At 40.4% G+C, this 24,915-nt stretch overlaps 1 protein-coding gene across 9 annotated transcripts in view; it reads right to left on the reverse strand.

Annotated features, from left to right (window-relative positions):
- Positions 1 to 24,915, reverse strand: part of ablim2 (actin binding LIM protein family, member 2) — a 98,276-nt gene that overhangs the window by 6,735 nt on the left and 66,626 nt on the right. For 2 of the 9 annotated variants that reach the window (XM_084345040.1, XM_084345039.1), the window contains exons 7-20: positions 24,352 to 24,439; positions 22,869 to 22,927; positions 22,145 to 22,186; positions 20,727 to 20,804; positions 20,441 to 20,584; positions 18,366 to 18,398; positions 17,429 to 17,546; positions 15,376 to 15,666; positions 9,901 to 10,008; positions 7,426 to 7,479; positions 3,243 to 3,280; positions 2,937 to 3,045; positions 2,783 to 2,841; positions 71 to 259 (exon numbers count right to left, since the gene is read on the reverse strand). In XM_084345040.1, the coding sequence (XP_084201166.1) occupies positions 86 to 259; positions 2,783 to 2,841; positions 2,937 to 3,045; positions 3,243 to 3,280; positions 7,426 to 7,479; positions 9,901 to 10,008; positions 15,376 to 15,666; positions 17,429 to 17,546; positions 18,366 to 18,398; positions 20,441 to 20,584; positions 20,727 to 20,804; positions 22,145 to 22,186; positions 22,869 to 22,927; positions 24,352 to 24,439 (1,395 nt within the window). In that variant the 3' untranslated portion in view covers positions 71 to 85. Of the gene's footprint in view, positions 1 to 70; positions 260 to 2,782; positions 2,842 to 2,936; positions 3,046 to 3,242; positions 3,281 to 7,425; positions 7,480 to 9,900; positions 10,009 to 14,622; positions 14,695 to 15,375; positions 15,667 to 17,428; positions 17,547 to 18,365; positions 18,399 to 20,440; positions 20,585 to 20,726; positions 20,805 to 22,144; positions 22,187 to 22,868; positions 22,928 to 24,351; positions 24,440 to 24,915 lie in introns of those variants that run through there. The other 7 variants (XM_084345047.1, XM_084345045.1, XM_084345042.1 and 4 more) reach the window with 7 other exon arrangements.

Below are 24,915 nucleotides of genomic sequence, written 5' to 3' on the forward strand. Positions count from 1 at the left end.
TTTTTACAACATCATACTTAATATGGGGTTGCAATCCTTTGCAGACACTGACGATGCTTTACTAGGCCTGCACTACAGACCAGTATCACTTCCTGCTGGTTTCAGGGGCCTTTTGTACTTCAGTTTGGTCTCCAGCAATATAACACCCTGTTGAAGCTAATGTCAGAACCTTGACATCAGACACTGTTTCACTCTCACCTCTCATGCCTCCCCAGCTCTGGGAGTCTGGGTCCACTTCATCCTCCACCATGTCAGCGGTCTATAGCAACACACACACAAATATAAACAAAGACCTGTTAGACCATAATTCAAAAGTCTCGCTCCATTGCTGATCTCTATCAGAGCCAGGGTTCATCTGAAAGCCTTTTAGTCACTTCTTTTCTCACATTCTTTCAGGGTGACTGATAGGAAGTGAGTGTGACACATTCAACTGATGAAGAGCCTACATGACTAAGTTTGGAGAAACTATAAAGCGACTATAAAGAAAGGGAGAAACTGTTGGACAGGGTTTGTTGTGTGTCCACTACTGGAGCTAATCTGGCTATCGCCAAATGATTCAAAGCTTGTAGAGACATTAGCGAGAAAGCTATCATATCATAACATATATCATATTATTATAAGTGTGGGGTTTGCAGCTGCTGTCCGAGAGCCAATGATTGGCTACTTTACTGCTTTGTACACTTTCAAGTGAAAAGATTAAATCGGTAATGTGACAGAAATACAATGGTTCATGACAAGATAACAGCAAACATTGTTGGATTCCATCAACCTCAGCTGTACTTTGTGTTTTGTGCTAATTAGCTTTAGCATTATAAAATGCTAACCAGCTATCCCATGATGGTGAACATGATAAATGTTGCTTGTGAAATGTCAGCATGATAACGCTGGTATTGTCAGCATGTTAGCAAACTGGTGTTAAGCAGCAGCACGCAGCCACTGCGTTTCTGTAGACACAAGGCTTATAATTGATTACTGTCTGTTTGACTTTAAATTGAAATTGAACACTTTTAGTTATCCTGTGTATGAACAATGTACCTGCATGAAATGATACTGTATTTTACAGGTATAATGCTACATATATCCACATTTAGAGGAGAACCCCCCCCCCCTTCTTTCTGCAAACACACTTAATCCACCATGTCAAACACACTAACCAGCAATGTCAGCACGTGAATAATAGTTCAATATATTTTGCGCCGTGAATCGGTCCTGGCTCCTGAGCTTTCATTTCCTTCACCGTACTGTTTTGTCTGCCTGTCCTCTATCCATCAACAAACACAGAGCGAGCGCAGCAATATCACGTCGGTGGATGATAGACTAAATACCCCCAACGTCCTCATAATAAACCAGATCCCTGCCCTGTGAGGACTGAATGGCTGACTGATCCCCTGTGTAATGTGATACCAAACCTGTGAGGGAAAAGTTTGGATTTTGAAAAGAAGGCGCACTGTCGAATGGTCCTAAATGCTACTCTGAGGCCTCCTGTGTTGATTAGCAGAGTGTGTGTGTGAGTTTGATAAAACTATGGTGTAAACACATGAAGACTGTGGCCTGTCTGATGACTGTACCAGAGCGGGTTGTAGAACTTGGATGAGAAACACTACTACCTAGCGGCTTAAAATGCAATCACTGTCAGATCTTCCTCACACCTCAGTCGGCTCTCGCCTCACTATGGTGACAGTCAGACCCCATTTCCCTTGACGAGTCACACTGCAATGAGTTAAATGCTCAAAGTTCTCAGAACAAGAGCCAATGCAAATCGAGCGCACCCCCTGGCATGGCTCGAGCCCTAACCAGGCTGTGGGCCCAGGTTTTATTGTGCCAGACTTCACTTGGATGGGACCCAACGACTCTGAGGCCGGTTATTATTTCATTTGGGTTATAGTGTCATGTTGGCTTGGTGGAAATATACAAACCCTGTTGCGAGATGAGACAGGCAAGGGTTTAAGTTATGAGGTAGGTAGTTGGATTATAGGAATGCCATCATTTCTTACTACTTGGGTTTATTCTTGTAGTTGTAGTCATTTGTTCTCTGCTGGTTATGCTCACCAAGTTAATATCTAAGTTCTTGGAATGTTGGTCGGTAAATAGATCCAACAGGGAAATCAGAGGGTCATACAGTCAGGAAACAAACCCCCAGTTTAGTGAAACGTCAGAGATGAAGGCTGAGTTCACCATGGTCATTTTGTGCATTCAAGGGTTTCTTTTGCAACGAATGACAACTAGCAACGTCATCATGGGTGCACTCACATGGTGTGACTTCTAATTAGAGTGCTTTCTTTTGTTTGAAAAACTGTCAGCTTGTTTATAAGTTATACTACACAAGTCATTTTCCTTTAAGGGCCCAGACACACCGGACTGACATCTGCGACTCGGCCAAAAAGCACCGTGACGACAACAGCTGATGGCCAACTAACTCGTAGGTTCTGCGCCTGCATGAGAGGAAATACCTCCCCGTACCACCAATTTGTGGTCGTCTGTATTTGTCATTCAAAAAGCGAAACTAGAAGACTCAAGACTAAGCCGTTGTTATGACAAAGCAATGTTTTCGGACACCAAATTTGCTGATATAGCCGCTTCTTACCAAGAACAAGTCTTACAAAAAGTTACAAACGGCACTGCTGAAGAGGCGGAGGCGAAAAATAAGGAGAAGCTGAACTAAATGGGTGCGAGAGACTCAAATGGTTTCTGTTTCTCTTCTCATACACTGATTCCCTTAGCTGAACGCCCAATCATAGTTCGTTAGCGCTGTTAATCACTACTCAACGTTACTGTAGCTCACCTTGTAGATGCCGTTCCGTCCATATCCGGGTAAGGAAGCAGACTTATTGTAGGGGAAATCTGCAGAGAGAAATAAATACATATATTTATGATTATTTCACGCTTCAGATACTGTTAAGATCCATGTTGCTGTGTTCATGCAACTGGTCACTCACTAGGCTGGGAGGTGTCAGTGGGCAGGCTGCAGGTAGATTTGCGAGGATCCAGGTCTTCTGGACCCATGTGTCCGTCTATTTCACTCTTTAAGATCATCCAACTGGTCCTCTACAGAGACAGAGAGAAAGAGACAGACAGAGAGACAAAGACAGAAGGAGAGAAGATGCCAAGAAGTGATGGATGATGGAGAAGTATGAGTTAGTAAATTAGTAAATGGATGTACAGTATTTGCAAAGTTTAAGAAAAATGACTTGAAGAGAGGCAGATATGGACAGACAGATACAGACACATACACACAGACCCACCTTGCTATCCTCCCCATCCTGCCAGGATGTTCTAGAAGCTGTAAAACAGTCAGATGTTACAGGATGTCACGGTTAATGTGTTGGATCATCTGCCTCTCAGCTCCACTGTACTGCACTATTAACTCTACAGTACCATGACATCATCAGCTGCAGATGGCATCTACAGGGAGCTATACATGCACTGTGTTGCTGTACAGTAAGACAGGACAGATAGCAACCACTCACATTTATATCCACATTATACTCACAGGGCTGCACTGACATTTTGGGAGTTTGACCCATTGATCACCAATGCAAAATATCTTAACAACTATAGCCATGACTACAATGAAATTTGGTCAGGATTCGGTCCCATGAGGATTGCAAATGACCAAGAGGGGGTCAAAACTTCCCCTCAATGAATATTCTGATCCATGATACTTTGTTTTGAAAATCCTATGGGGACCATAGTATAAAATCTTTATTAGTTGCGACCTCCTGTCCTTTACTTCCTCGCTAACATTGGCCTAAAATCTCCAACTGTACTCAAAATATGTCTGAATCAAATGAGTAGATTACTGCTAATACTTAGATTATAGATTACTATGGAACTGAATCCATGCATTCATGCTCCCCAGATGATGAATCCTTTTCATTTTGGACACGTCTTTGCCTATTCTTTAACATAACCCTCAGGACATGGAGCCTCTAGTGACTGCTAGTGAGCCAAAAACCTTTTTAATACCTTGTTCTTATGGAACACAGCAGGTGTAATGCAATTAATAAATTGTCCTATATAATTAATAAATCCCCAAATTACTTATTCAAGCTCCCGAATCACTCAGTTTGTTCTCTCTGTAAGAGATGTTAACAGTACATACATACAAGGACAAAACACTATAATATATAGTCTCAATGTCCATGGCCTTCCAATTTGAGGTATTTGCAACTTACAATCAATACCAACTTACTGTAATAGAAGAGAGTTAGCGACAGGTTCAAAGCTCAGTTGTCGTATTCATATTTCAGTACATTCTTTCTCTCACTACATTTGTTCTTGTCCCCTCAACACTATTTGTTGCACAGTTGTGGTGCTAGGCTGCAATGGACGCTGTTCCAGCAACACTGTAGCCTATTACAGTGCAAATTAAACTGTGCTTTCTGATCGTCAGATCGAGGCAACTCTTTGAAATCAGCCTGAAATCTGCTTGGATTCAATGTAGATTGACCCAGAAAATTGGAAAGAGAGACACTTTGTATTTAGCCTGTTTGTATGTTGAGCTGTGTTACCTTTGCCACTCTTTCAACATACTGCAATGTCATATTGTGTTATGTGAATTTGCGTGCATGAGTTAATACAAATGAAGTTATTTGACATTTTGTGTACAAATTACAAATTACCTCACCGTTCTTTTTGGAAAATGTTATGATAACCTAGCGTATTTCATGCTAAAGCATTAGTGTACACCGGACAGAGGGATTTATCACATATCAGATAATTTGACCAATGGGCCAATACTCACAAAATTATGTGCAGTCCATTTAAATGTAATGTCACTTTACAGAGCTCCAAGGTTAAGTAGATAAACATCTTTTTTTTCCATCTTTCTGACAAATAGCACACACCTTATTAGTGAAGGCACGTCTGCTTGGATGCATACAATCAAGATGCTGACAGTCATGTCATAAATCTGTAGGACTATGCCATATGCAGCTGATTTACTTGTCACATCTAATAAAGATGGATATTTCCTTGTGTGACAGAGGTGACAAAAGCTCCTTGGACTCCTGTGTCATTGTGTTGTCAGTGACATACTGTATAGCTCGAGGGCAACTATAGAGGAAAAAGGTGTACACCATCAATAAGACACACAAACAGTGGTGAGGGGAGAGACACGGTGATTGGTACAACAAAAATGTCACCATACAAAGTGAATCATGTATGCAACCACACACTGTGGACACGCAGTCACAACATCGACACTAAAACCAACAAATGAGCCGGTGAGATGAGTGCAGACATGCATGAACGGAGTGAGCAAATTAACACCCAAGTGCCCCTATTACAACAATCGGTCCCGTGAGGAGATGAATAAACAATGTGTCAGATCAGATATTGAAATTTAGGGCAATGTTTTTGTAGACTTTGTTTCTAAGTGTCTTTGTTTTCTCCTCCTTCTAGTTCATTTCAATGTTAAATCTACCATTTAATTAGGTATTACAGAAAACAGCTGCCACGCTGCCCTCTATAAGTTGGGACTGTCAATCATGTTTGAAGTGTTTAAGACACAACCCAATCACCAGAATGAATTGGGGCAATGCACATTTCTGCAAATCACAGATATGTTGAAACTGTACATTTCTTTATTTTGCAACGGGGCATTTCTGTAGGTTCAATTTTCAATTTTGTGTTGTCACAACGCCGTGCTTATGGCCCGGTTAGGTTAAGACACAAAAAACAATTGGTAAAGGTTATAATATATGATGTGTTGACTTAAAATATCATTTTTTTCACAGCAGAAACAGCTGGAAAATGTTCTGATGGTGAACGTGATATGACATACTTTGTGAAAATGTTAACATGATATGTATGACATGAACAAATTTGAATGTATATGTGGTTGTCAGAAACGTAAAATGCCACAAGTTTATTCTGGAAACGGGGCTGTTCAGACGCTGTTCAACAACCAGCTTCAGCACTCTTTTTGAAACGTAATAGTAAACATAATAATATTTATTATAATTATAATAGTAATAATGCTTTTAGGCAACGAAAACAATTGATTAAGTTTAGGGAAGGATTGTTGTTATGGTTTTTAAAAGAAGGGAATATTAGTTAAAGTGGCTCTATGTAACAATCTGTAGCAATTTACATGTATTAATCACTTTTGTATTGTTCATATGTGGGCAGATCTTCACATGAAGTGAAAAAGGAGACCTTCCCAGTCTCTCTCAGTTGCCTAAACAAGCCGGTGGATGATTTGTTGAAGCTTCCAGCACAACACAGAAGTTACAGAGAGCCCCTTTAAGGTGAACACTACAAAACTGCATCGTCCACGGTTTGATTCTGTCCAGGGAGCTGTGTCGCAAGTCCTACCCATCTCGTACCCCTCTGTTGCTTGTCTGCCACCATCCTGTCCTATGCCACTGTCCTGTCCAATAAAATTAAATATTCCTGAAAATTATTATCAACCAACAGTGTTGTGTAACATTACTTTCAAAAGTAAGTCATTATGTTACAAGATTACTGCCAGTAAGAAGTAACTTTAACGTTACTGCTTTATCTACTGAGAAAAATAACACGTTACCAAGAGTTACGATAAAACCTCTTTGTGACTCGTTGCGCATGTCGGTTATATCATCCAGACGGCGTGTAGCCAACTGTACATGTACCTTTGAATGTATTGACTCTACCATCATTTTGTAGCTTACTTCACGGCCCCCAATCGGTAACTCTGCAGCCTAATAATAGGAATGACAGACGCAATATAATATTTACAGCTGTTTGTTTTGCTAAGAATCTGACAGTGAACTGGGCAGAGGCAGACAGTATTAGGCATAACTTTACAACAATACAACACAGGCTCTTATAGCCAGTATGTGATATTATATTTCTTTTATTTTATTTTTGTGGCAACAAAGGGAAAGAATCAGACAGCAATTTTTTCCAGTAATGGATTACTTGGAATGCAGTACCAAGGCATTACGTTACAACAAAATGTAATCTGAGTACGACTAACAGATTACATTACTTACCCGGAACGTATTACATCGTCTCACTGTTACTGTGAACAACCCGCCTACACCATTACGTCTAGTCAGTGGCTAGTTTGATCTTGACGTCCACTTCGGCTTAAAATAAGTATACATAAGTCAACAGTCTGCTGTCTTTTATCATTTCCTTTGGATTGCAAAATATAATGTTTTTTTTTTAAGTCAGTCTCATCATAACATTGCCCCCTGTCAAAGTGTTCAACCTTGACAGATTCTGCACTTGTCTTTGATTTAATAACATAAAATAACATAGATGCTGTACTTTTACACCAGCGCTATGCATGTAGATCCATGGAGTCTACTGGACGAGTGCAGGCCTTCGAAAAAAAAAAACAGGAAGGAGATGAGGAGATGACTGACAGGCGACATGCAACACATCGTGCAGAGACCAGACCAGAGAAGGAAGTGTTAACAAGGAAGAAGACTGTACCATGCTGTCTGTAGATGGGGGGTTTTCTATAGATATTATCTTTGACCATAGTCTCTGAAGATGGGGACAGACGCAGAGGAAAGAAAATGGAAGAAGCCAATATGGGAGGGAGAGAAAGAAAGAGAGAGAATGGAGAAAAGAAGCATGAGTTAGCAGTTATTGAAAGATGAGATATTTTGAAGAAGCCAGAGGAGGGAGGGAGGCGCAGCAGAGCTCGATTCAACATATTTTTCTTTTTTTTTAATGGCACATCAGAAACATCAGCACTTTTAATATAATTCATGCAACATATTCAAAATAAGTCAGTGTCTTGGTCTTTGTTGAATGGGAGGTTATTCGATGCAGAACAATTCAACGACACTTAAAGGATAATATCAGAAACCACACATGGCCCCCAGGCATCAAACGGTACCCTCGTATTAGCACCCTTTAGAGATTTTAAATCAATAAATGAATAATACAAACATCACAACAATAGTGACAAAGCTGAAAGGTAATTGACATCTTGTTGTACCGGGAGAGGAAGTGCCGGAGGATAATGGGGACAGTATGAGGCTTATCTAATCCATCTTAGTGTCAGTGGACCCAGACAGGCCTCTGAACGAGATGCTTAGTAACAACTGTCACACATTAAGCCACAGCAGAAACATGACTCACAATAAAACAACACATCTGGGCTTTTTTTTTTTTCTTGTTTCAGTGCCTGCCAGAATCTGAAACAATATCCATATAAAAGCAATAAGGACGATGACTATGAAAGCCATTAAGTGGATAATCACTGGCTGTTTTTTCCACTTAACTTGCTTCCAACATGGGAGTTTTTTTTTTCCCCTTGCTTGACTGACAGTGTAATCGTCTATGGGAACAATATGTTGGATCAAACGTATTTTTCCTTGTGAGGGACTGAAAGTACTGAAGGAAATGCCGTTTAACGTCAACTCATGTCCAAGTATAGTGTAAATGTAATTCTAAGTGATGCAGTTTCATGTCAGGTCATTGCTGCGTCACAGAGAAATTGCTTTGAAATTAGCTAATAGTAAGGACACTGGGAATAAAAGAGTCCTGGATGTTTAGAGAATACAATCCATAAGATGAAGGCAAGAAAGTGTGAAGACATTGGGCCTCATGCAAGAACCACTCATTCGAACAGAGCCAATCTTAGGTGGTATGATTGGGTAGTCGAGAGAACTGTCTCTTCAAACTACAGTAGTCCATATCTGTCATACAAGTCATGTTTAGAAAGTCTGCCTTCCTTGAGAGTGTAAAAAATGACTAGGTTGACGACCCAAAACAACATGACTGTTGCAACGTCGCAGCCGCAGGTGGACCAAACCTGCTTGGTAAAGGTTTGGGAAAACACTGTGGTTAGGGTTAAAATAACTTAACTTATATAAGTACATACAACTGTACGTTATGTACATAACTTAAGTAACGTTATGTACAGTATGTGATGTAACTTGACTACGCTGGTAAGTTTAAATAACTCACCATCGAGCTTTGGGTGAAAGTCCTGTCTTTGTTTTACTAAGCTATCCATCTCGTCCCTATGCAGACCTTTGTCTGACTTCCTCCTTTGCTTCTGTAATACTTACTATGACCACTAGAGATCTTCGCCAAAGAAGAAACGCAAATATGAGTCACAATCAGCTCCATGCAATCGACCCATTTAGTTGTTTTTCTGATGAGGTTGGGCTGTAAATTGGTTCATCTGCTCATTTCCAGCAGCGAGACTTACAGCCCTTCAATATGAAGTTCTACATTTCACTCTTAACATTTATGTTGAAACTTGCCCACAAATGGGGTTAACCAGCTAGCCATACATGGCATTTCGGGGAAACGCCAGTTACGTCAATGATGAAATCCCTGAAACACACATCCATGTACTCATGTACAAGTGTCATTCATCAAGTTGAAGCATGTGACAATTTTTTTTTGATTAAGATGGCTTGCTAAATCAGACGTGGAAAACAAAGCACCCATGGAAAACCTCACAAAAAAAAGTACAAGGCTTAGGATAGTATAACAAAATGTTCTTGCGTGAGGGCCCGTATCTAACACATGACAGATTCATTGGACTTATCTGCGTGTACCTGAGAAGAAAGTCTAATGAACACCAAACACCAAATAAATATCTTGCATTTCCTGACCGCCACTGGTTGAAGTTTGAACCTTGACATAGTAATCACGTTGGGGAGGATAGAGTCACAACAAACTTAAAACCTTCAACTACAGGAGGTTAGAAAAACTATGCTTCGTATCATATCTAATAACATATTCTGACAGAGAGACAAAGGTTCTAACAGTAAATGTAACAGCAGGCAGCAATTATTTTTGTAAATCTTGTTTGTTTTTTAATTTGGTATGATCTCATATCTTACCTTGTGATACCCCTTCATGTCACTAATGACAGCCTACTCTGCGGAACGTGTAAAGATGTAGGAAATATGAAACTTTGAGTTGCGACCCGAGGCCTACCTGGTATGTGGAAATGCCGGGGAGCAGCCACGTATGTAGAAGCAGAGGAGGGGGATTTGCCATCAGAATAGGTGGATAAGCTGGGGGTACTCCGACCGCTTTCACTACCTCCAGTTTGGTAGGCAAAGGGTGGGCAGTGGACATGAAAGGGAAAAAGGGAAAGGGGTAGGGAGAAAAATGCAAAAGTGCAGCATTATGGTAACCATATTGATAAATCTCAAATATAAAGTTGTTATTATTACAATGATGCAGGTGACTTGATAACCCAGCCATTTACTGTATTTAATTTTTTTTATAGATTTTGGTAGAGAACCCTACCGGTCTAGTGACGTGTTAAGTGACGGAACACAAAACTCATCCTGTAGGATTTTGAAAGCTATCGTTTTAGCATAGATAATGTCATGCTATGTTGTCCCATAGATCAAATGTCCCAGCGACGTCCTCCTGGGAACTCCAAACACTAAGGTGAGCTGGCTGATGTAATCTCCCAAACCTATCCAAAGCATTCTGCCAACCTGTCACATCTGGAACGCCGCCACAGGAAAGCATGCCTGGTGCTTGGACCACCTCATGTGGCTCCTCTCATTGCCAAGCAGCACCACTTTAAAAAGCTAAGTACTATTGCATGGATTTAGATCAGCCATTCTTCACAGAAACCCTTCTTTTGCCAAATACATCTCCAGTTGTATTCATTTTACCCGATGCGTGTGACTTTAGGTGAGGGCTGGAAGGAAGTCTGGCCAGTAAAATGATAGCTTTCCTTATCAGCAGAGCTCTCGTTCACAACCACCGCTCAATGTAAAGCCTGAATTACTTCGGCCAATATTTGTAACTTGTAGACAATGTCACACTCCCTTTTGCCCTCACTGTAGAATGAGACCCATTGATACAGACATTGAAGGATCAAAACACAATGTTTCAATGAGTGCTTGCCATTGTGATCCACTTTTACCTGTGGTAACGTTTCTGACACTTTCTGCTTAAAACCCAAAAGGAAACCCATTTAGCAGCGTTGATTACAGCTACTCTTCAATTAAACTGCAGGAACGAAGAGTATTTGCAGCTGCTCCTTTGAACACTTGTCACGACCATGGATCAGCCGGTTGCTTTTAAATATCACCAACTCAAGACAAGCTCCTCATTAGTCAAAGACGTACCTTTAAGCAGGTAGTCCTGTTCTGCTGGAGACGCAAATCCCTGCAGGGGTGGACTGACATGCCAAGTCAAACCAGACCATTTACACACTAAAGCCCTGCTGGTTTAGGAAAGTCCCCGCAAATGTTCAGAAACAGCTGTCAGAGAAGAGCAGCTATTGTTCAGCTCTATACTCTATACTGTATTCAACAATTTACTTCCACTTAGCTTTCAAGCTTAATGCTAAGTTCTTGCAGACATGTTGGCAGTGGTCTGCTCTCATCGTCTATTCATTCACTCATCATTCATTGTTGCCCAATGGATTTTATTGCATTTGTCTGTTTCTTCTGAGTGACAGTGTAGTAAACATTTGCATTTTGCTGACTGCATCCATGTGTGTTTTCTATCTACGATCACAACCAGGGTACGCCCCATCGTGTCACGTCACAGGCAGGCTGGGTGATGGAGTCACTGACACCCCTCAGTCCAAAAGTAATAAACACTCTACATCCAGAGCTTTAAGGAAGAAAGAGAGAGAGATTGGGAGTGTACACGAGAGAGTGTTAGCTGATTGAACACACACTCGTCTCCCTCGGACAACCATCGGCAGTGATCTGGATGCAAGTGGATGAGATCACCGACACACACAGCAGCGTTGTTAATGCTGGTCTGAGTGATCTGCACGCACACACAACCTCGCACACACATGCCCCATAAACACACACACGAACACACCAGAGTAGTGTTAGTGCAGGCCCTAAATGTAGGGCAGATCCTCCACACAAACATCTGGAGCTAAAGTAGGATGTGTCGGAGGATTGGAAAGTTTAAGGGAGGAGATGTTAACGGATTACACATTCATCTAAAGGTGGAGGCCATTCATTAATCAAAAACCAATAACACAGTAACAAGATATAAAAGATGGTTTGAGGGTCATGAAAAAGGAGTGGGGAAATAAAAAATAAAAAATTTAAAAAGCATGCCTCATTCATCCCTGCATGGTCCTTACCTCAACTCGCTCTCAACTTCCACCATTAGCCCAACACATCCTCGTGACTAGTTTCTTAAGTCTTAACTACTACAACAGAAACTCATCTGAGGAAACCTGATGGATCATGAACGCATGAGCCTGTTGCATGAAAACAAATAGCTCTCTTTCACGGTATGTTAGGAACAGCTAGGGCTTGAACGGGGCTAGCAGCGCTCTATGTTACATGCCACTGCAACTGGCAACCAGACCCCTAAATTACAGCTCGGCCTGCTCGGGCTATTTAATTCCTCTGTTCCCCCTGCTCTCTTTCATCTCTCCAGATCGGAGAACTCTCAGCCTCTCCGCCCTGTCATGGAAAAGCCACCAAAACCCTGGACCGCGTGTTCGTGATTTTCTGAACAAATGTTCAAGTGGGAGCTCGTGCCGTTGCCCTCTTTACCTCTTCCTTCTAATCAGCTGTGGCTCCAGCGAGCACATGTTAGATGTGTTCCTGCTTTAAGGTTTCTGTACAGAATCACCGTAACACATAGCCTTCTACAACTTCTTAATGTTGTGTGAACTCTTAAATTAGTGCTGTGACTTTTTGCTAAAAATTTTAATGACAAACAATCTGAGATTTGTAATGATCTTTAAATTCAATTCAGAAAAGTGTATGTACACAACAGGCCTCACCTTGTACAGTCTTGTGTAGCAGGGGGCCTAAACTAAGCTATCTTAGCTAATGCATAATGAACAAAACTAGTGATGTGCATGGATAATGATAACATTAAACTGAAAAATAATGTGTGGAAAGGTTAAAGATTGAACTCCACAGATTAAATAATTGTGTTTGAATACAAGGATGTTTGCTTACTCAACAGAATAGAACTGTCTTAAAGTAATGTTAGTTTGTGGTTTGTAAGAAATTGGCAGAATTAAAAGGTGTCTTCAAAAGTATAGGGTGCAGCGTAGCAGTTTGCTAACTCTGCCCATTTTACTCTTTACTGCAGCTCTCCAGCTGTAGCACCGAGCTGCCGTTTGCAAAACAGCCCAGTGAGCCTTGGAGCTAAGTTAGCTGATTCGAGTCTGCCGGCACCGCAACCTCTGATGTCAGGGGTAGTCACTGCGATCAATAGTTTAGCATAATGCTAAGTGGGTTGTGTTAGTTGTACTTGATTTAATTATCTCTTTTTAGGTGACAACCCTGATACAAATGTTAAAAATCAAATGATCTAATGTTTATATGATCCATACTAACTAAAACTTTTTTCATATATTGGAAAATACTATTAAAAGCTTATATTTGATCCCACTGATCAACTTTGGGTGCTCCTTTCTTCACCCTCCATGCTAACATGCATATTCTAGTGAAACTGTGTATAACAAAATAAAGGAAAACCACAGATTCTACCACTTGTGATTTGTATTTATATCTCTGATTACTGGTTTTGCAGTACTCATCAAAATAATGTATAAGATCTTGGAAATAGTTGGCTGACAGTTGCGAGCAAGCAAGATTAGCTGCTAATTTATTTGAAAGTAGATGTGAAAGGAGGTGCACAAAAAAAAAATAGCATCCAACCTCAACAAGTCCTCATTGCACAATAAACCAGATGTGAGCACTGCAAAGGTAGCTCAAATTTCAACCAGATAGTTGGACCGCAAACTGAAGATGTTGAAAACAGAGTATTTGGTAACTTTACTGTGATTCTTAGTTTCTTCTATGATTGTCTGACCACTCATTCGTAAATCTCAGCACCTTTGTCAGTGAGCACAATGTTAAAACCAAAAGAATTGTAACAAATCTGAAATCCAAGTTCCTAGTTTTACTGTGTCATCGTCAATTTTCTATTAACTCTTCCCTGTTTCTAAATTTGGAAATTATAACATTCGCAGATGATGAGTATACTGGATATCTAATGTAGGCGCACAGTCTTTTAAAAAAGGTTCTGCCGAGTCTTCAATAACACAAGCTGACTAATCCCTATATCTTATCTCTTTAGTTTGCAGTTGAAACATTTTGGTATTTATCAGTGCCTTGGTCAAGGGAGTTGTTTCCAAGGAATACATTTGCTGATAATGTTCTTAGCTATGCCTCTTGTCAAAACAACAGACATCACCAATGATTCTTGTCACCCTGCCTGCAAACCTCAACGTATTTGTTTATCAGTCATCAGATCCCACAGCCTGCACTCTTCTCCAGATTCACATCGAGGACAAAAGCAGGTCAACCTTCTAGGTTAAAGTCTAACACATTACAATAAACAAGGGATTCATTCAGGAAAAACAATGGGGGTAGATTAAAGGTCAAAGGCAGACAAACAATAAAGTTAACAATCTGAACAGACAAGCACAAAAATGAAATCCTCCTTCACTGTCCTCTAAAAGATCACTTGGGTCTATATCAAGTTAAACCATGCACAACAACAACCACGTCCACAGACACAAGTGAACACGGCAAACAGAATGAGAAAAAACTGAGTGGTCCTGAGAATGTACCTTGATGCACCCCATGAAACCCGACAACACCACAGTACCGGACAACATCACACAACCTGCTAACCATTCCAGTAGGGGAGGGGAAACACAGAACAGAAAGACTAGTTGCATTTTTTTACCGTTAGGAGGAGGTAAACTGAGATGCAGGGATGTCCTAGGGTTAGGGTCAGGTAGGGGGTCCAGTTTGAACCCTGAGGGGTGAGGAGAACCAGGCGTTGAGGAGAAAATTAATCAAAGGGAAGTGGTTGGACAAGCCCTTTCTGCAGGGTTGCAGCGTGCAAGGGGAATGTTTCCAGAACTGATTTGTGATGTTGAATCCAAGGACATGTGGTATCGTGCATAGCATTAGCAGTTTCATGGCTTTGGTTCAAGAATTAATGAAAATAAATCCTCATGATTGATCAAACAGTGGTTACAGACTGAAATGCAGTGCACGCAAGGTCAGACATTCTGTTTCCTGTTATGACTCATGAGTCTATGGTGAACCAAAAGACCCAGGGTACCAGTTTCCAACACATGGTTAATTTAGTGGCGGACCACTGCCCATGCCGAGTGAAGTCAATTCAGTGGTTGTATCACAGCACTCACATTCTTTAGGACCTTTGGTCTTGGTCAAACACAGAATGGACCGGCAACTTGCAACAATTAGAGTTTTATGTTTGCAACCCTAAATCCAAGGGTTGCAAACTTCTGTTCTGCTTGGGAAACACCTTGGAAACCCTGCATTTGGGGAACTTTGAATCCCCTTTCAAATATTTGCTTTTGGGGAAGTTCTCGAAAGGGCTGACATTTTCAGTTTCTGTTTGACAACAGTAATGCAAGTTGTCCATTGTCTGTATCTGACCAGGTCTCAGTCTCACGTGCTTTGATACCTCTGAAGTAAGGGATGTAGTTGTGCTGCTGCAGCATGGCCAGGGTGGTGGGGTTTAGGTGAAAAGATAAGCCTGCACTGCCACCTGGTGGTGTGGGCGAGCATGTGCCACCACCACCACCAACGCCAACACTCCCCTCAGTGCCACCAGAATAGTACATGGGGAGTGAAGATGAGTCCCTTGCACAGGTGGAGGGGTACCTAATGGCACCCATGAGGTTTGGAGGCAAAGGGAGGGAACTGGATTCACGGGCCTGGCTGCTGGGTCTACTGCCAAGGTATACCTCAGGCCCTGAATGACCAATAAGATTACAGGACACATGTTGAGTCAGATGAATTGTGAAGGTATTACGTTTCTTTTTAATTATGTATTTTTGCAATTGCATGGAAAAAAGGGAATAGTAGGTATAAATCCTTGTAAATACATTTGTAATCCTTTAACATAAGGTTGACAGCACACAGTCAATCCCTAAATATTGATCTTAAAAATTAAGGATATCCCATGAAGCAATCCTTATATCTTCTTCAAAAGTTTAAATGGAAGAACTCAAGCCACAAGACAGTTCATGGCCTAAGTTTTGAGATGGGGCAACAGTGAAATTATTATTCTGAATCAGGGCCTTTATTTATCAAGTGTCTCAGAGTAGGAAATCAATACCAAGTGCCAAATAATTATGGGATTTATGCAAATTTGTGTAAAAAAGTTTTTATCAACACTCTTAACTTGGGTAATAACTACTATCTGTGCTAACTGCATATTTAGAGCTCCAGAGGCGTCCAAACCAGGACATGCCCACACTTTGCAACAGTGATGATTTGGGTCTATCAGAACCAATAATTTAAGCAGTGATCAATCTATCTTATTTGCCAAAGGCAACACTATAATTTTTTTGAGATGTGTTCAAATTGTATTCATGTATTTTCCAAGAGTTGTTGACTTTTAAGTTGAAAGCGGATTTTGACAGTGGGAGAGAAGATGCTCTCCATGTCGGTGCGCTGCAGCCTACACAGGGTTTGTGACATCACTGCTGCACACTGAATAAACCATCCAACAGATATTGCCTAGAGCTGCAAAGATAAATCAAAGTTATCTACTATTTGAAAAGATTCATCTTTCAAACGTCCTTCTTCTTTGTCAAAACCTGATGCCTATACTTCCAATGCAATTTAGCCAGCAACAGTTGGTCATAAATATGGGTGCAAACATGCTACTAGCAGCTTATGTAGCCTGGAGCCACTAGCCTAAAGCACAGACATCTGGTAAGCTTCCTATTTTCGAACTCCACACCCCGTCTGTAGACACAAAGGCTGTTAACAACTTTTTTTCTCATACAGTAGTACTCCCTAATAACTGTAAACAGTAAGCAAGTGGCTGCCAGGGTTTACTTAACAGCCTGCTATGGAAATGACACATTGGGAAATATGAGATTTACGATTGGTATTGATTTTGGCATACACATAGTGCTAAAGTGGCATTTTCTGCATTTACATTTTCCCAATGATTAACACTCCAAACCACAGCTGCCAGGAGAACATAAACAAGTCCATTCTTCTCCTTGCTAAAAGAAATCCATGTAGGAAGTTTCACTACTTTGTGTTTGTAGTCCTACGTCAGTACACTTCCTAGCAGGAATTCTGAGATTCTTGATAAATACAGGCCCAAAACAGGAAATAACATCACTTCCAATTGAAGCAATGCTTGAACAGGATGTATCATACAAGAGTGAATTGCTGCTGTCAGGGGAAAAAAGTTTATTCAGAAGTAACGATAGCAGATGTTTACTTTGCTTGATAGCCATTCTGTTTTCAGATCATCCAATGGGTTTGGACAGTGTAATAAAAAGGTGGTAGATTTTAATCAAACCGTAGAGGTTTTAGCTTAAATACAGTAAGCAAGCATTTTTCTTCACCATCTTATTCCCTATGATTCATGCATGTGATGTTACAAGATTCATGGGTAATGTGATCCTTCAAGAATTGAGAAATAACTTTTTTACATGAGAACGGCATTAATGGATAATGGACTGTGTGTCATGTGGGTATGAGGCTGATACCTGGTCGGCTGTAATTCTGGGGGGAACGGCACGGGGTGTAACGTCCATAGCCCCCCAGGGAGCTGTTGGAGCTGGGGCTGGAGGGTCTCCGCTGACGGGGTGACTTCTCCCCATCGCCCTGGATGGAATACAGACATAAAGTCACCATGGGATGGTTGGCATACTAATCTTGAGTAGTGTAATTTCAATTAGGCTTTTCCCTGACTACTCCATGGCTAACACTGGAAGGATCAGTCCATCCAGTCTACAAGAAACACATTTAAGGTTCTTACATGTCAAATGCTTCTCCAGCTTGCAGAAACAGCTGTCAACAGACTGCTGCATCAGACCTATTTGAACCACTCACTAAATTTGAGATGCGGGACTAAGGTGTCAAAAAGAAGTATGATGGAGCCAGAACCACCACAATCAGACATTGCTGAATTGGTGTTTTTCCTAATGTTGCTCGAGGACGATCGTTGCAACTGACCAGTCTCATTTTATAATGTGTAGACAAATAAAGTGGTTCATGTCTGAATCACTGACTGCTTGTGTTTCTTGCCCATCTGACTTCATTTTAGTGATGTCACCATGTCGCCATGTCGCCATATCAATTACTTTAGTAAATAAGTTACAATGACGATGACTAACACTATGAACATAAGACCCAAGTCGTAATTATCATTAAAGTATATTTTAGCTGTTTTAATTGAAACAGTAACATCTGTATGGACAATTACAACTCCTTAAACAACAACCTTAAAACCTTTAAGAACTCTCTACACCCCTGGAAAACATTTACTTCAAACATTCACACCAAAAGAGTCTTCTCAAGTATAGTAATACAACTTATTGTACACACACACACACACACACATATACACATATACACAGACACACAAACAGGAAAGCACTGATGAAGGGTGTGACATCCACAGCGAGACATAGTGTATATTACCTCAGTAGGAGTGGGAGAAAGCAGCTGGGGGGACTGCAAATGAAGAGGGGGAGAAAGCCAATGATTAGGACGAACTCATATGTGTGGTTATATGAGTTAACCATCCAACCATGAGGGTGATCATTCAATGGCAGTGAATCATGTGAGGACATTCCTGATGGATGGATCGGCCGGATGAAGTGAGTCCAATATATACCGTTCAATTTACACGCTCAGGGCTACGAGGCTGTGAGCGCACTGCAAAGGAATGGGTGTTTGTGAAAGAGAGGCAAGCGCAGCGCTGATGAATGACTGTTTATGGACGTCACTGTGAGAGTGAAGGATGATGATGAGGGGGGTAGCAAGGTGAAACGTTAGGAGAAAAAAAATTGGCGAGGGAGAGACTACAAAGGACGTTTATTCAATCAAACCTGAGGAATAAATCAGCTCTGTTCAAATCAAATCAGCTTCTCATGAATCACTTGGAGGAACACAGGCATTTCTTCACCACATGTGATATAATCAAATTAGATTACAAAGATAAAGACATGAATTCAAATGAGCTAATATCATGTAATATTTGGGCCAATATTAGCTTATTAGCTTAGTTCAGCTGCATTGCTATCAGAGTATCTGTTTGTTATGATCACATTGTATTCATTAAGGGTCATTTTAAAAGTGACTCCATTACATAGTTTGTCCAGTCATGTTTATTTTTGACCTCAGCCACAGAGCTAGTGTTGTCATCCTTGTCTGTTTGTGGGTTGGTTGTTTTTCTCCAGCAGGATGACGCAAAAACATGGATCTTAAAGTGTAACTCTCGCCAAAATGCAACCTAGGCTTTTTTTGTGAAGGGACCCGAGCCAAACCTTCGTGTAAAGCATAAATACGACAAAAAAGCCACTTTTAAGATTTACCGTAGTTTCATTGATGGGTCAAAATCATTATCAGTTGCGTCCCCGAGTGCGGCGTAACAAGGAGGAGAAAGCTCCAATGCTACGCTGCACTTGCGGATCGACGCATCCCGACTGGCAGGAAGGCGACGAGCGGATTAAGCTACTGCTTATGAGAGTTGTTCAAAAAGCTTCTTTTTAGTAAACTCTGTGTACACAAACAATGTTCTCAATGCTCGTGTTCAAGTGTAGAGACCCTGGTGATACTATGAGCAAAGTTTCATGTTGTGTAGAATCTTCTTAGTGTTTTAAAAATAGCGACTTTGATGCTACCATAAAATGATTTTGACCCGAAAACGAAACTACGGTAAATCTTAAAAGTGGCTTTTTTGTCGTAATTATGCTTTTACACAAAGGTTTGACTGGGGTACATTCACAAAAAAAGCCTAGGTTGCATTTTGACGTGAGTTTCACTTTAATGAAAAAACTGAGATGATCTATATAATATAATATAATATAATATAATATAATATAATATAACATAACATAATATATGATATAATAATAAAAAAATTGTAATCATATATAATTTGGTTACAAATGTTCTTTAAGAAATCCACTGTAAAGGTTGGTGAGGTGAAATATTACTAATGATTTAATTAATGGTCAATAAACCATTAATAATCATTGATAGAGCAGTTACAGGCCATTAATAAGAAAAACTGTTGGGAAAAAATCTCTAGCTCATAATCAAAGTCCTTATTAAAATGTCATGATTTATTGGAATAATTTTCATTAAATTCTCATCTATTATTGTGTATTGCACAGGTTTTGAAAATCTTGATCTACAGTGTAAATAATATAAAAAATATGTATATATATATATATTGTACAACCCAGATACCAAGAAAGTTTGGACGCTGTGTAAAACAGAATAGAAAACAGAATGAGATCATTTGCTGATCCTTTCTGATATCTACTCAATTGAACAAAGACAATATATTTAATGTTTTACCTGATCAACCTCATTGATTTATGTAAATATATACTTAATCTGAAATTGATGGCACGTTTCAAACAAGTTGGGACAAGGGCTGCACCTGAGTTATTAACCTGAGTAAATGTAGCTGGTAAATATCCACCACTGGATTAGAGAGATGTAACGTTCTAAAGAAGAAGTGAAACACAGCGAGGCTGCTCTACCTCTCCGTAGTGTCTCTCCTCAGACGGGTAGCTGACGTATGGAGAGTAGGACAGCATGTCAGGCCTGTCTATGTTATAGATGGCCTTGGTCTTTGGAAGGGCTGCCAGGTCCTTGTAGTCCAGCATCTCCTCTCCGAGTTTGGCCTGGTAGTAGACAGAAGTGCTTATATATAATATGCTTTCCTGCGCATGTATAAAACAGTTGCTACAGATCAGACTTATGAGAACGCTATTGGATAAAGCTGCTGTTGCTCCCTAGTGGTGAGTGGAGGCAGTGCAGTCTTACATAGATGACTCTGCTGGGAGAGCCCGAGGCGCTGGAAGCTGGGACTGAAGTGATGCTTTCAGATGAAGTCCGGGTCACCTGAGAAGCACACAACACACACACATACACAAATACATTTAAATATATTTGATGCAAAAGATTGAGATGTTTCACTGCACTCATTGCATATATTTAAGCTCATGCTTTGTGTGATCAAATATGCGGCTCAGAATTTCAATTTGCTTTGTTCTTCTCTTTTAAACAGCCAGCTCACATTGCTGCCTGTACAGTAGTTCATGAGTTGGTTACTATTTTTATTAACCGTTCTTTAGTTTAGTTAGTTTAGTTTTTCTAGTTATTAGTAGCCTATAAAATGTCAGAAAATAGTAAATAGTAAACAGTAATAGAAAATACCCGTCACAATTGTTAAACCAAAGTGACATATCCAAACTACTACCTGGGTAATCAATAACTGCTGGTAACTGTAGCTGCCATTAGCTAATTAGCTTAGCTAGCCGTGCAGCTAGCGCTCCTATTAGCCGACTCTGACTCCAGCTCTGTACTTGACACACAGACATGAGATTTAATTTATCTTCTCATCATACTGTGAGAAAGAAAAACTATTGAATGTATGGTAATACCTTATATAAAGGACCTTGCAATAAGCACTAGTGCTTATAAGAGTATTATTAGATGCGTATTAACGTGAATAAATCTATATAATTGTTAATGATAGCCTACAAACACATTTATTGAGTTTACTTCACTTACCAGTTGTGTCGTTATTAAACCTTTACTATGCTTTTTTAAGCTTTACAAAGAAGAACCTTACTAAGGTTAATAAATCCATCATTATGCACTTATTAACATTTTCTTTACTTAAGATCACAAGACATGCAGCAAGGTCTCCATGCTGGCACTGAACCCTGGCTATCACAGTACATAAGCTATTGAACTTTTTATTATTGTTGGTATATTATGTACACAGTATGTAAGTAACACACAGCGGTACAGTGGTGCTATTAGTGAAGCTGCACCAGGCAATCACTCCTAATCACAGCTCAGACGTTGAGACAGAGAGTGGAATTTCTTCTTCAGAGACAATTAAGTGTTGACAATACTTATTACAGTTGGTCTTTCTCAACGTTCCTGATATGTCCTCTCTGTCTTTCAAGTTGTGTGAGTGTTACTCTACAGATCCTACAGATGCAGGTACTGACACACATCAGTCATCTCCACTCCCTGTACATGCACCGACAGATAATCGGCATCATCAGTCACTGACCAATCAAAGATCACACTAGGTGGCCCGTGGTTGCGCTTGCTGCTGCTCAACCTGACACAACTATAGTAGTAAGGTGTCTACAGTTATGATCAACCCATGCAGCAGATGGTTATGGTGGAGTCTGGGTGGGTGCAGAACACACAGGAGCACCAACCTGCTGCTCAGGGGCATCATTGATCTGTATCCGGACCTGCTTCTGGGAGGGAGACGGGTCATGATGAGGAATGAGGATGGGAGACGGTGGAACGGCAGACACTGAATGTAAAGCTACAGGGCTGCTGATGTAATGGTACAACAATGGGATATTGTCCTGAACTCTTGATTTAACCCCTCCTCCTCTTCATCGTCACTGGACTGTCACATCCTCACTGGAATTACTCATTTGTCTTAACGTTGTCATGATGAACTTGTCTTGTAGTTACTAGAACCATGTTTCTATTGCTAAATATTATAATATAATAATATCCAATTACTATTTTTACCACAAGGACAGGTCAGAAATGTCTATAAGCACTAGTATATAGTACATACTATATACTGTACAATAGAATGCTGCAGGAATCCTAAGGAGTCCTACAGGCGTAAACCTTTTGCTTACTGATCCAAGTTGGAACACAGGAAACCCAAAGAAATCTGGACAGTTGTTGAGAAACTTTAAAAGGTTTCAGTGCTTATCAGGGAGGTCAAGGACTAAATGGTAAAGTTACTTTGTAATCTTTAATCTTATCTTCCAACTTCCAGCTGTCTGATTAAGAAACCAAAGTTATCTCTAATCTTCCCATATTGCATTGAGGTACCAAGGTTTTACGAGATGAGTCCCCTGGTCTTTGGTTGGCCTCAAGCATCCTATCTTTGTTTGACAAGTATACAGCACCCACCTTGCTCTTTTCCTCCTGCTTGGCTGCTTGTCTGCATGGAGGATGCCAGATAGCAGATCCTGAAGACACAGAGACAAACACGACAACTACATGTATCAGAGATATTTTTTCCAACATGTCACTTGTCTGTTTGCATTTGCATTGTCGCCAGCAGCGTGGCTCTATATGTGTCTGGAGATGGCAGTAGCGATTGGTTGGTTAGGGTCTATAACAAAAAAATAACAGAAAATGATATATTTTGGAATAAAATAAAAACTTTATTCTCAGATAAAACATTCTCATACCATTGGTGGTCCCCTGAATTGATACCTGCACCATCATCAGGTCAAAATTCACTATTCTAGTACTTTGGTTGACGACTCAACACCTATAAAACCAATTCCTTTTGTCCTTAGCAGTTCTTTGTGTTCAGTGCTAATTAGCAAATGCTACCATGCTAATTTGCAAAAAACAGATGGTGATTAATATGGTAAACATTACAGGCTAAACATCATTGATGGTGGCGTTAACATTGTTAGCATGCTAACATTAGCATTTAGCCCCGAAGCAGCATTGTGCCTAAGAATAGCAAAACAGAGCTGCTAGCATGGCTGTAGGCCCTTAGTCGGTTACAAATGATGCTGCTAGTTGGGTCTTTGGGAGCCTATATTAGAGCCACATTTGACTTACAATCTTATTTATTAGTTATTGCTAGTGTTTGTTTAATGCTCTATTGCTCTAGCCTGCTTAATATTATTCTGCTTCTGTTTTTCTTTGTACAATAAGCTCTGAAAACAAATTTAAATCCTGGCACTAGCAAAGAAAACACACGTAAAAAAGCATAATGCTGACAACTCTACAAATTGAAGCTATAAAATCCATTATAATTTTTCTACTGCCTTCTAAAGGAGACAAAAAACACCTTTCAAATTCATGCACAACTATTTTCCTCATCTGCTGCGGTGACATTTACACGGCCGTGGCTTCAGAAATCTATTTCTGCTGAATCTATTCACCCTAATGTGACAACTTGCAGTTCAATAAGAGCCGAGGCACATCGAGGAGCTGAAGCAAAGCACCGACTGTTTCTCTGTGTCAATGCCACAGCAGGAGTGAATGACGTCTCTGTGAGCGTGGCAGTGTGACTCAGGCGCAAGTGTGCATGATTCATTAACCAACCAAGCTGCTAACTCCAGTCCATTAGGAACAAGCATATCCACAATGCATCACGGTATTAGTGATATACTGCTGTTGGTGAGTGAGAGAGACTGAAGACAGGTATCGGGAGTTTAGAGACACAGGGAAAAGAGAAAGGGAACAGAATGACAGGAACTGTGTCACCACTAGATTTTTGAGCTCTGGTGCTTCTTCATCTAACAATAGATAGTCATGTGCTTTAAGATTACACCCTTTGTTGTCTGGCATGCAAAGCTACAGTACCTACCCTGATGTTTGGAGCTACACTAAAAGGTTGGAAGGAAGTTGTCTCAAAAAATGATTTTACCTTGCAGGTACATTTCTTCTCCCTCCGCAAACATCTGCTCGCAGCGGGCACAGCGGGCACATGTGGGGTGGTAGTGCTTTTCTCCAGCCTGTGGAGCATAAAACAAGAACAGGTTATGATAATGTAGCACTCATTGTAGGTTTGGGGGTACTTAAGCAATTTAGTCTGGCACTTCAATAAAGTTGAGGGACTTGCAAAAGACAAGCTAAGGTCAAAATAAAGCAGTATCCCGACTTTTAGTCTCAAGATTGAGTCAAGCTACAAAACCAGGGAAGCCAGGGAACGTCCACACCACCTGTCTCAGAGTCCAAACCCAGGTAACCCTGATAACATCATCTGGGGATATTTTGTCAGACTCTGCACAGCTCCTCCAGAGTGACAGAAGCAAAGCCATTTTACATAAGAAAAATGTTTGGAAATACAAAAATAAAAGTACTGTTGCTAAATCTAAAGTAAGAGCCTTTCGTTTTCATATTTCATGATTTTGACTTACTATGTCATAGGTTTGACTTGATAACATACTTTGTAAATTTGACTTATAAGGTCCAACTTATGAATTATTAC

Source organism: Pagrus pagrus (genome assembly GCF_965226575.1).
Source record: "Pagrus pagrus genome assembly, chromosome: 22".
NCBI classification, from domain to species: Eukaryota; Metazoa; Chordata; class Actinopteri; order Spariformes; family Sparidae; genus Pagrus; species Pagrus pagrus.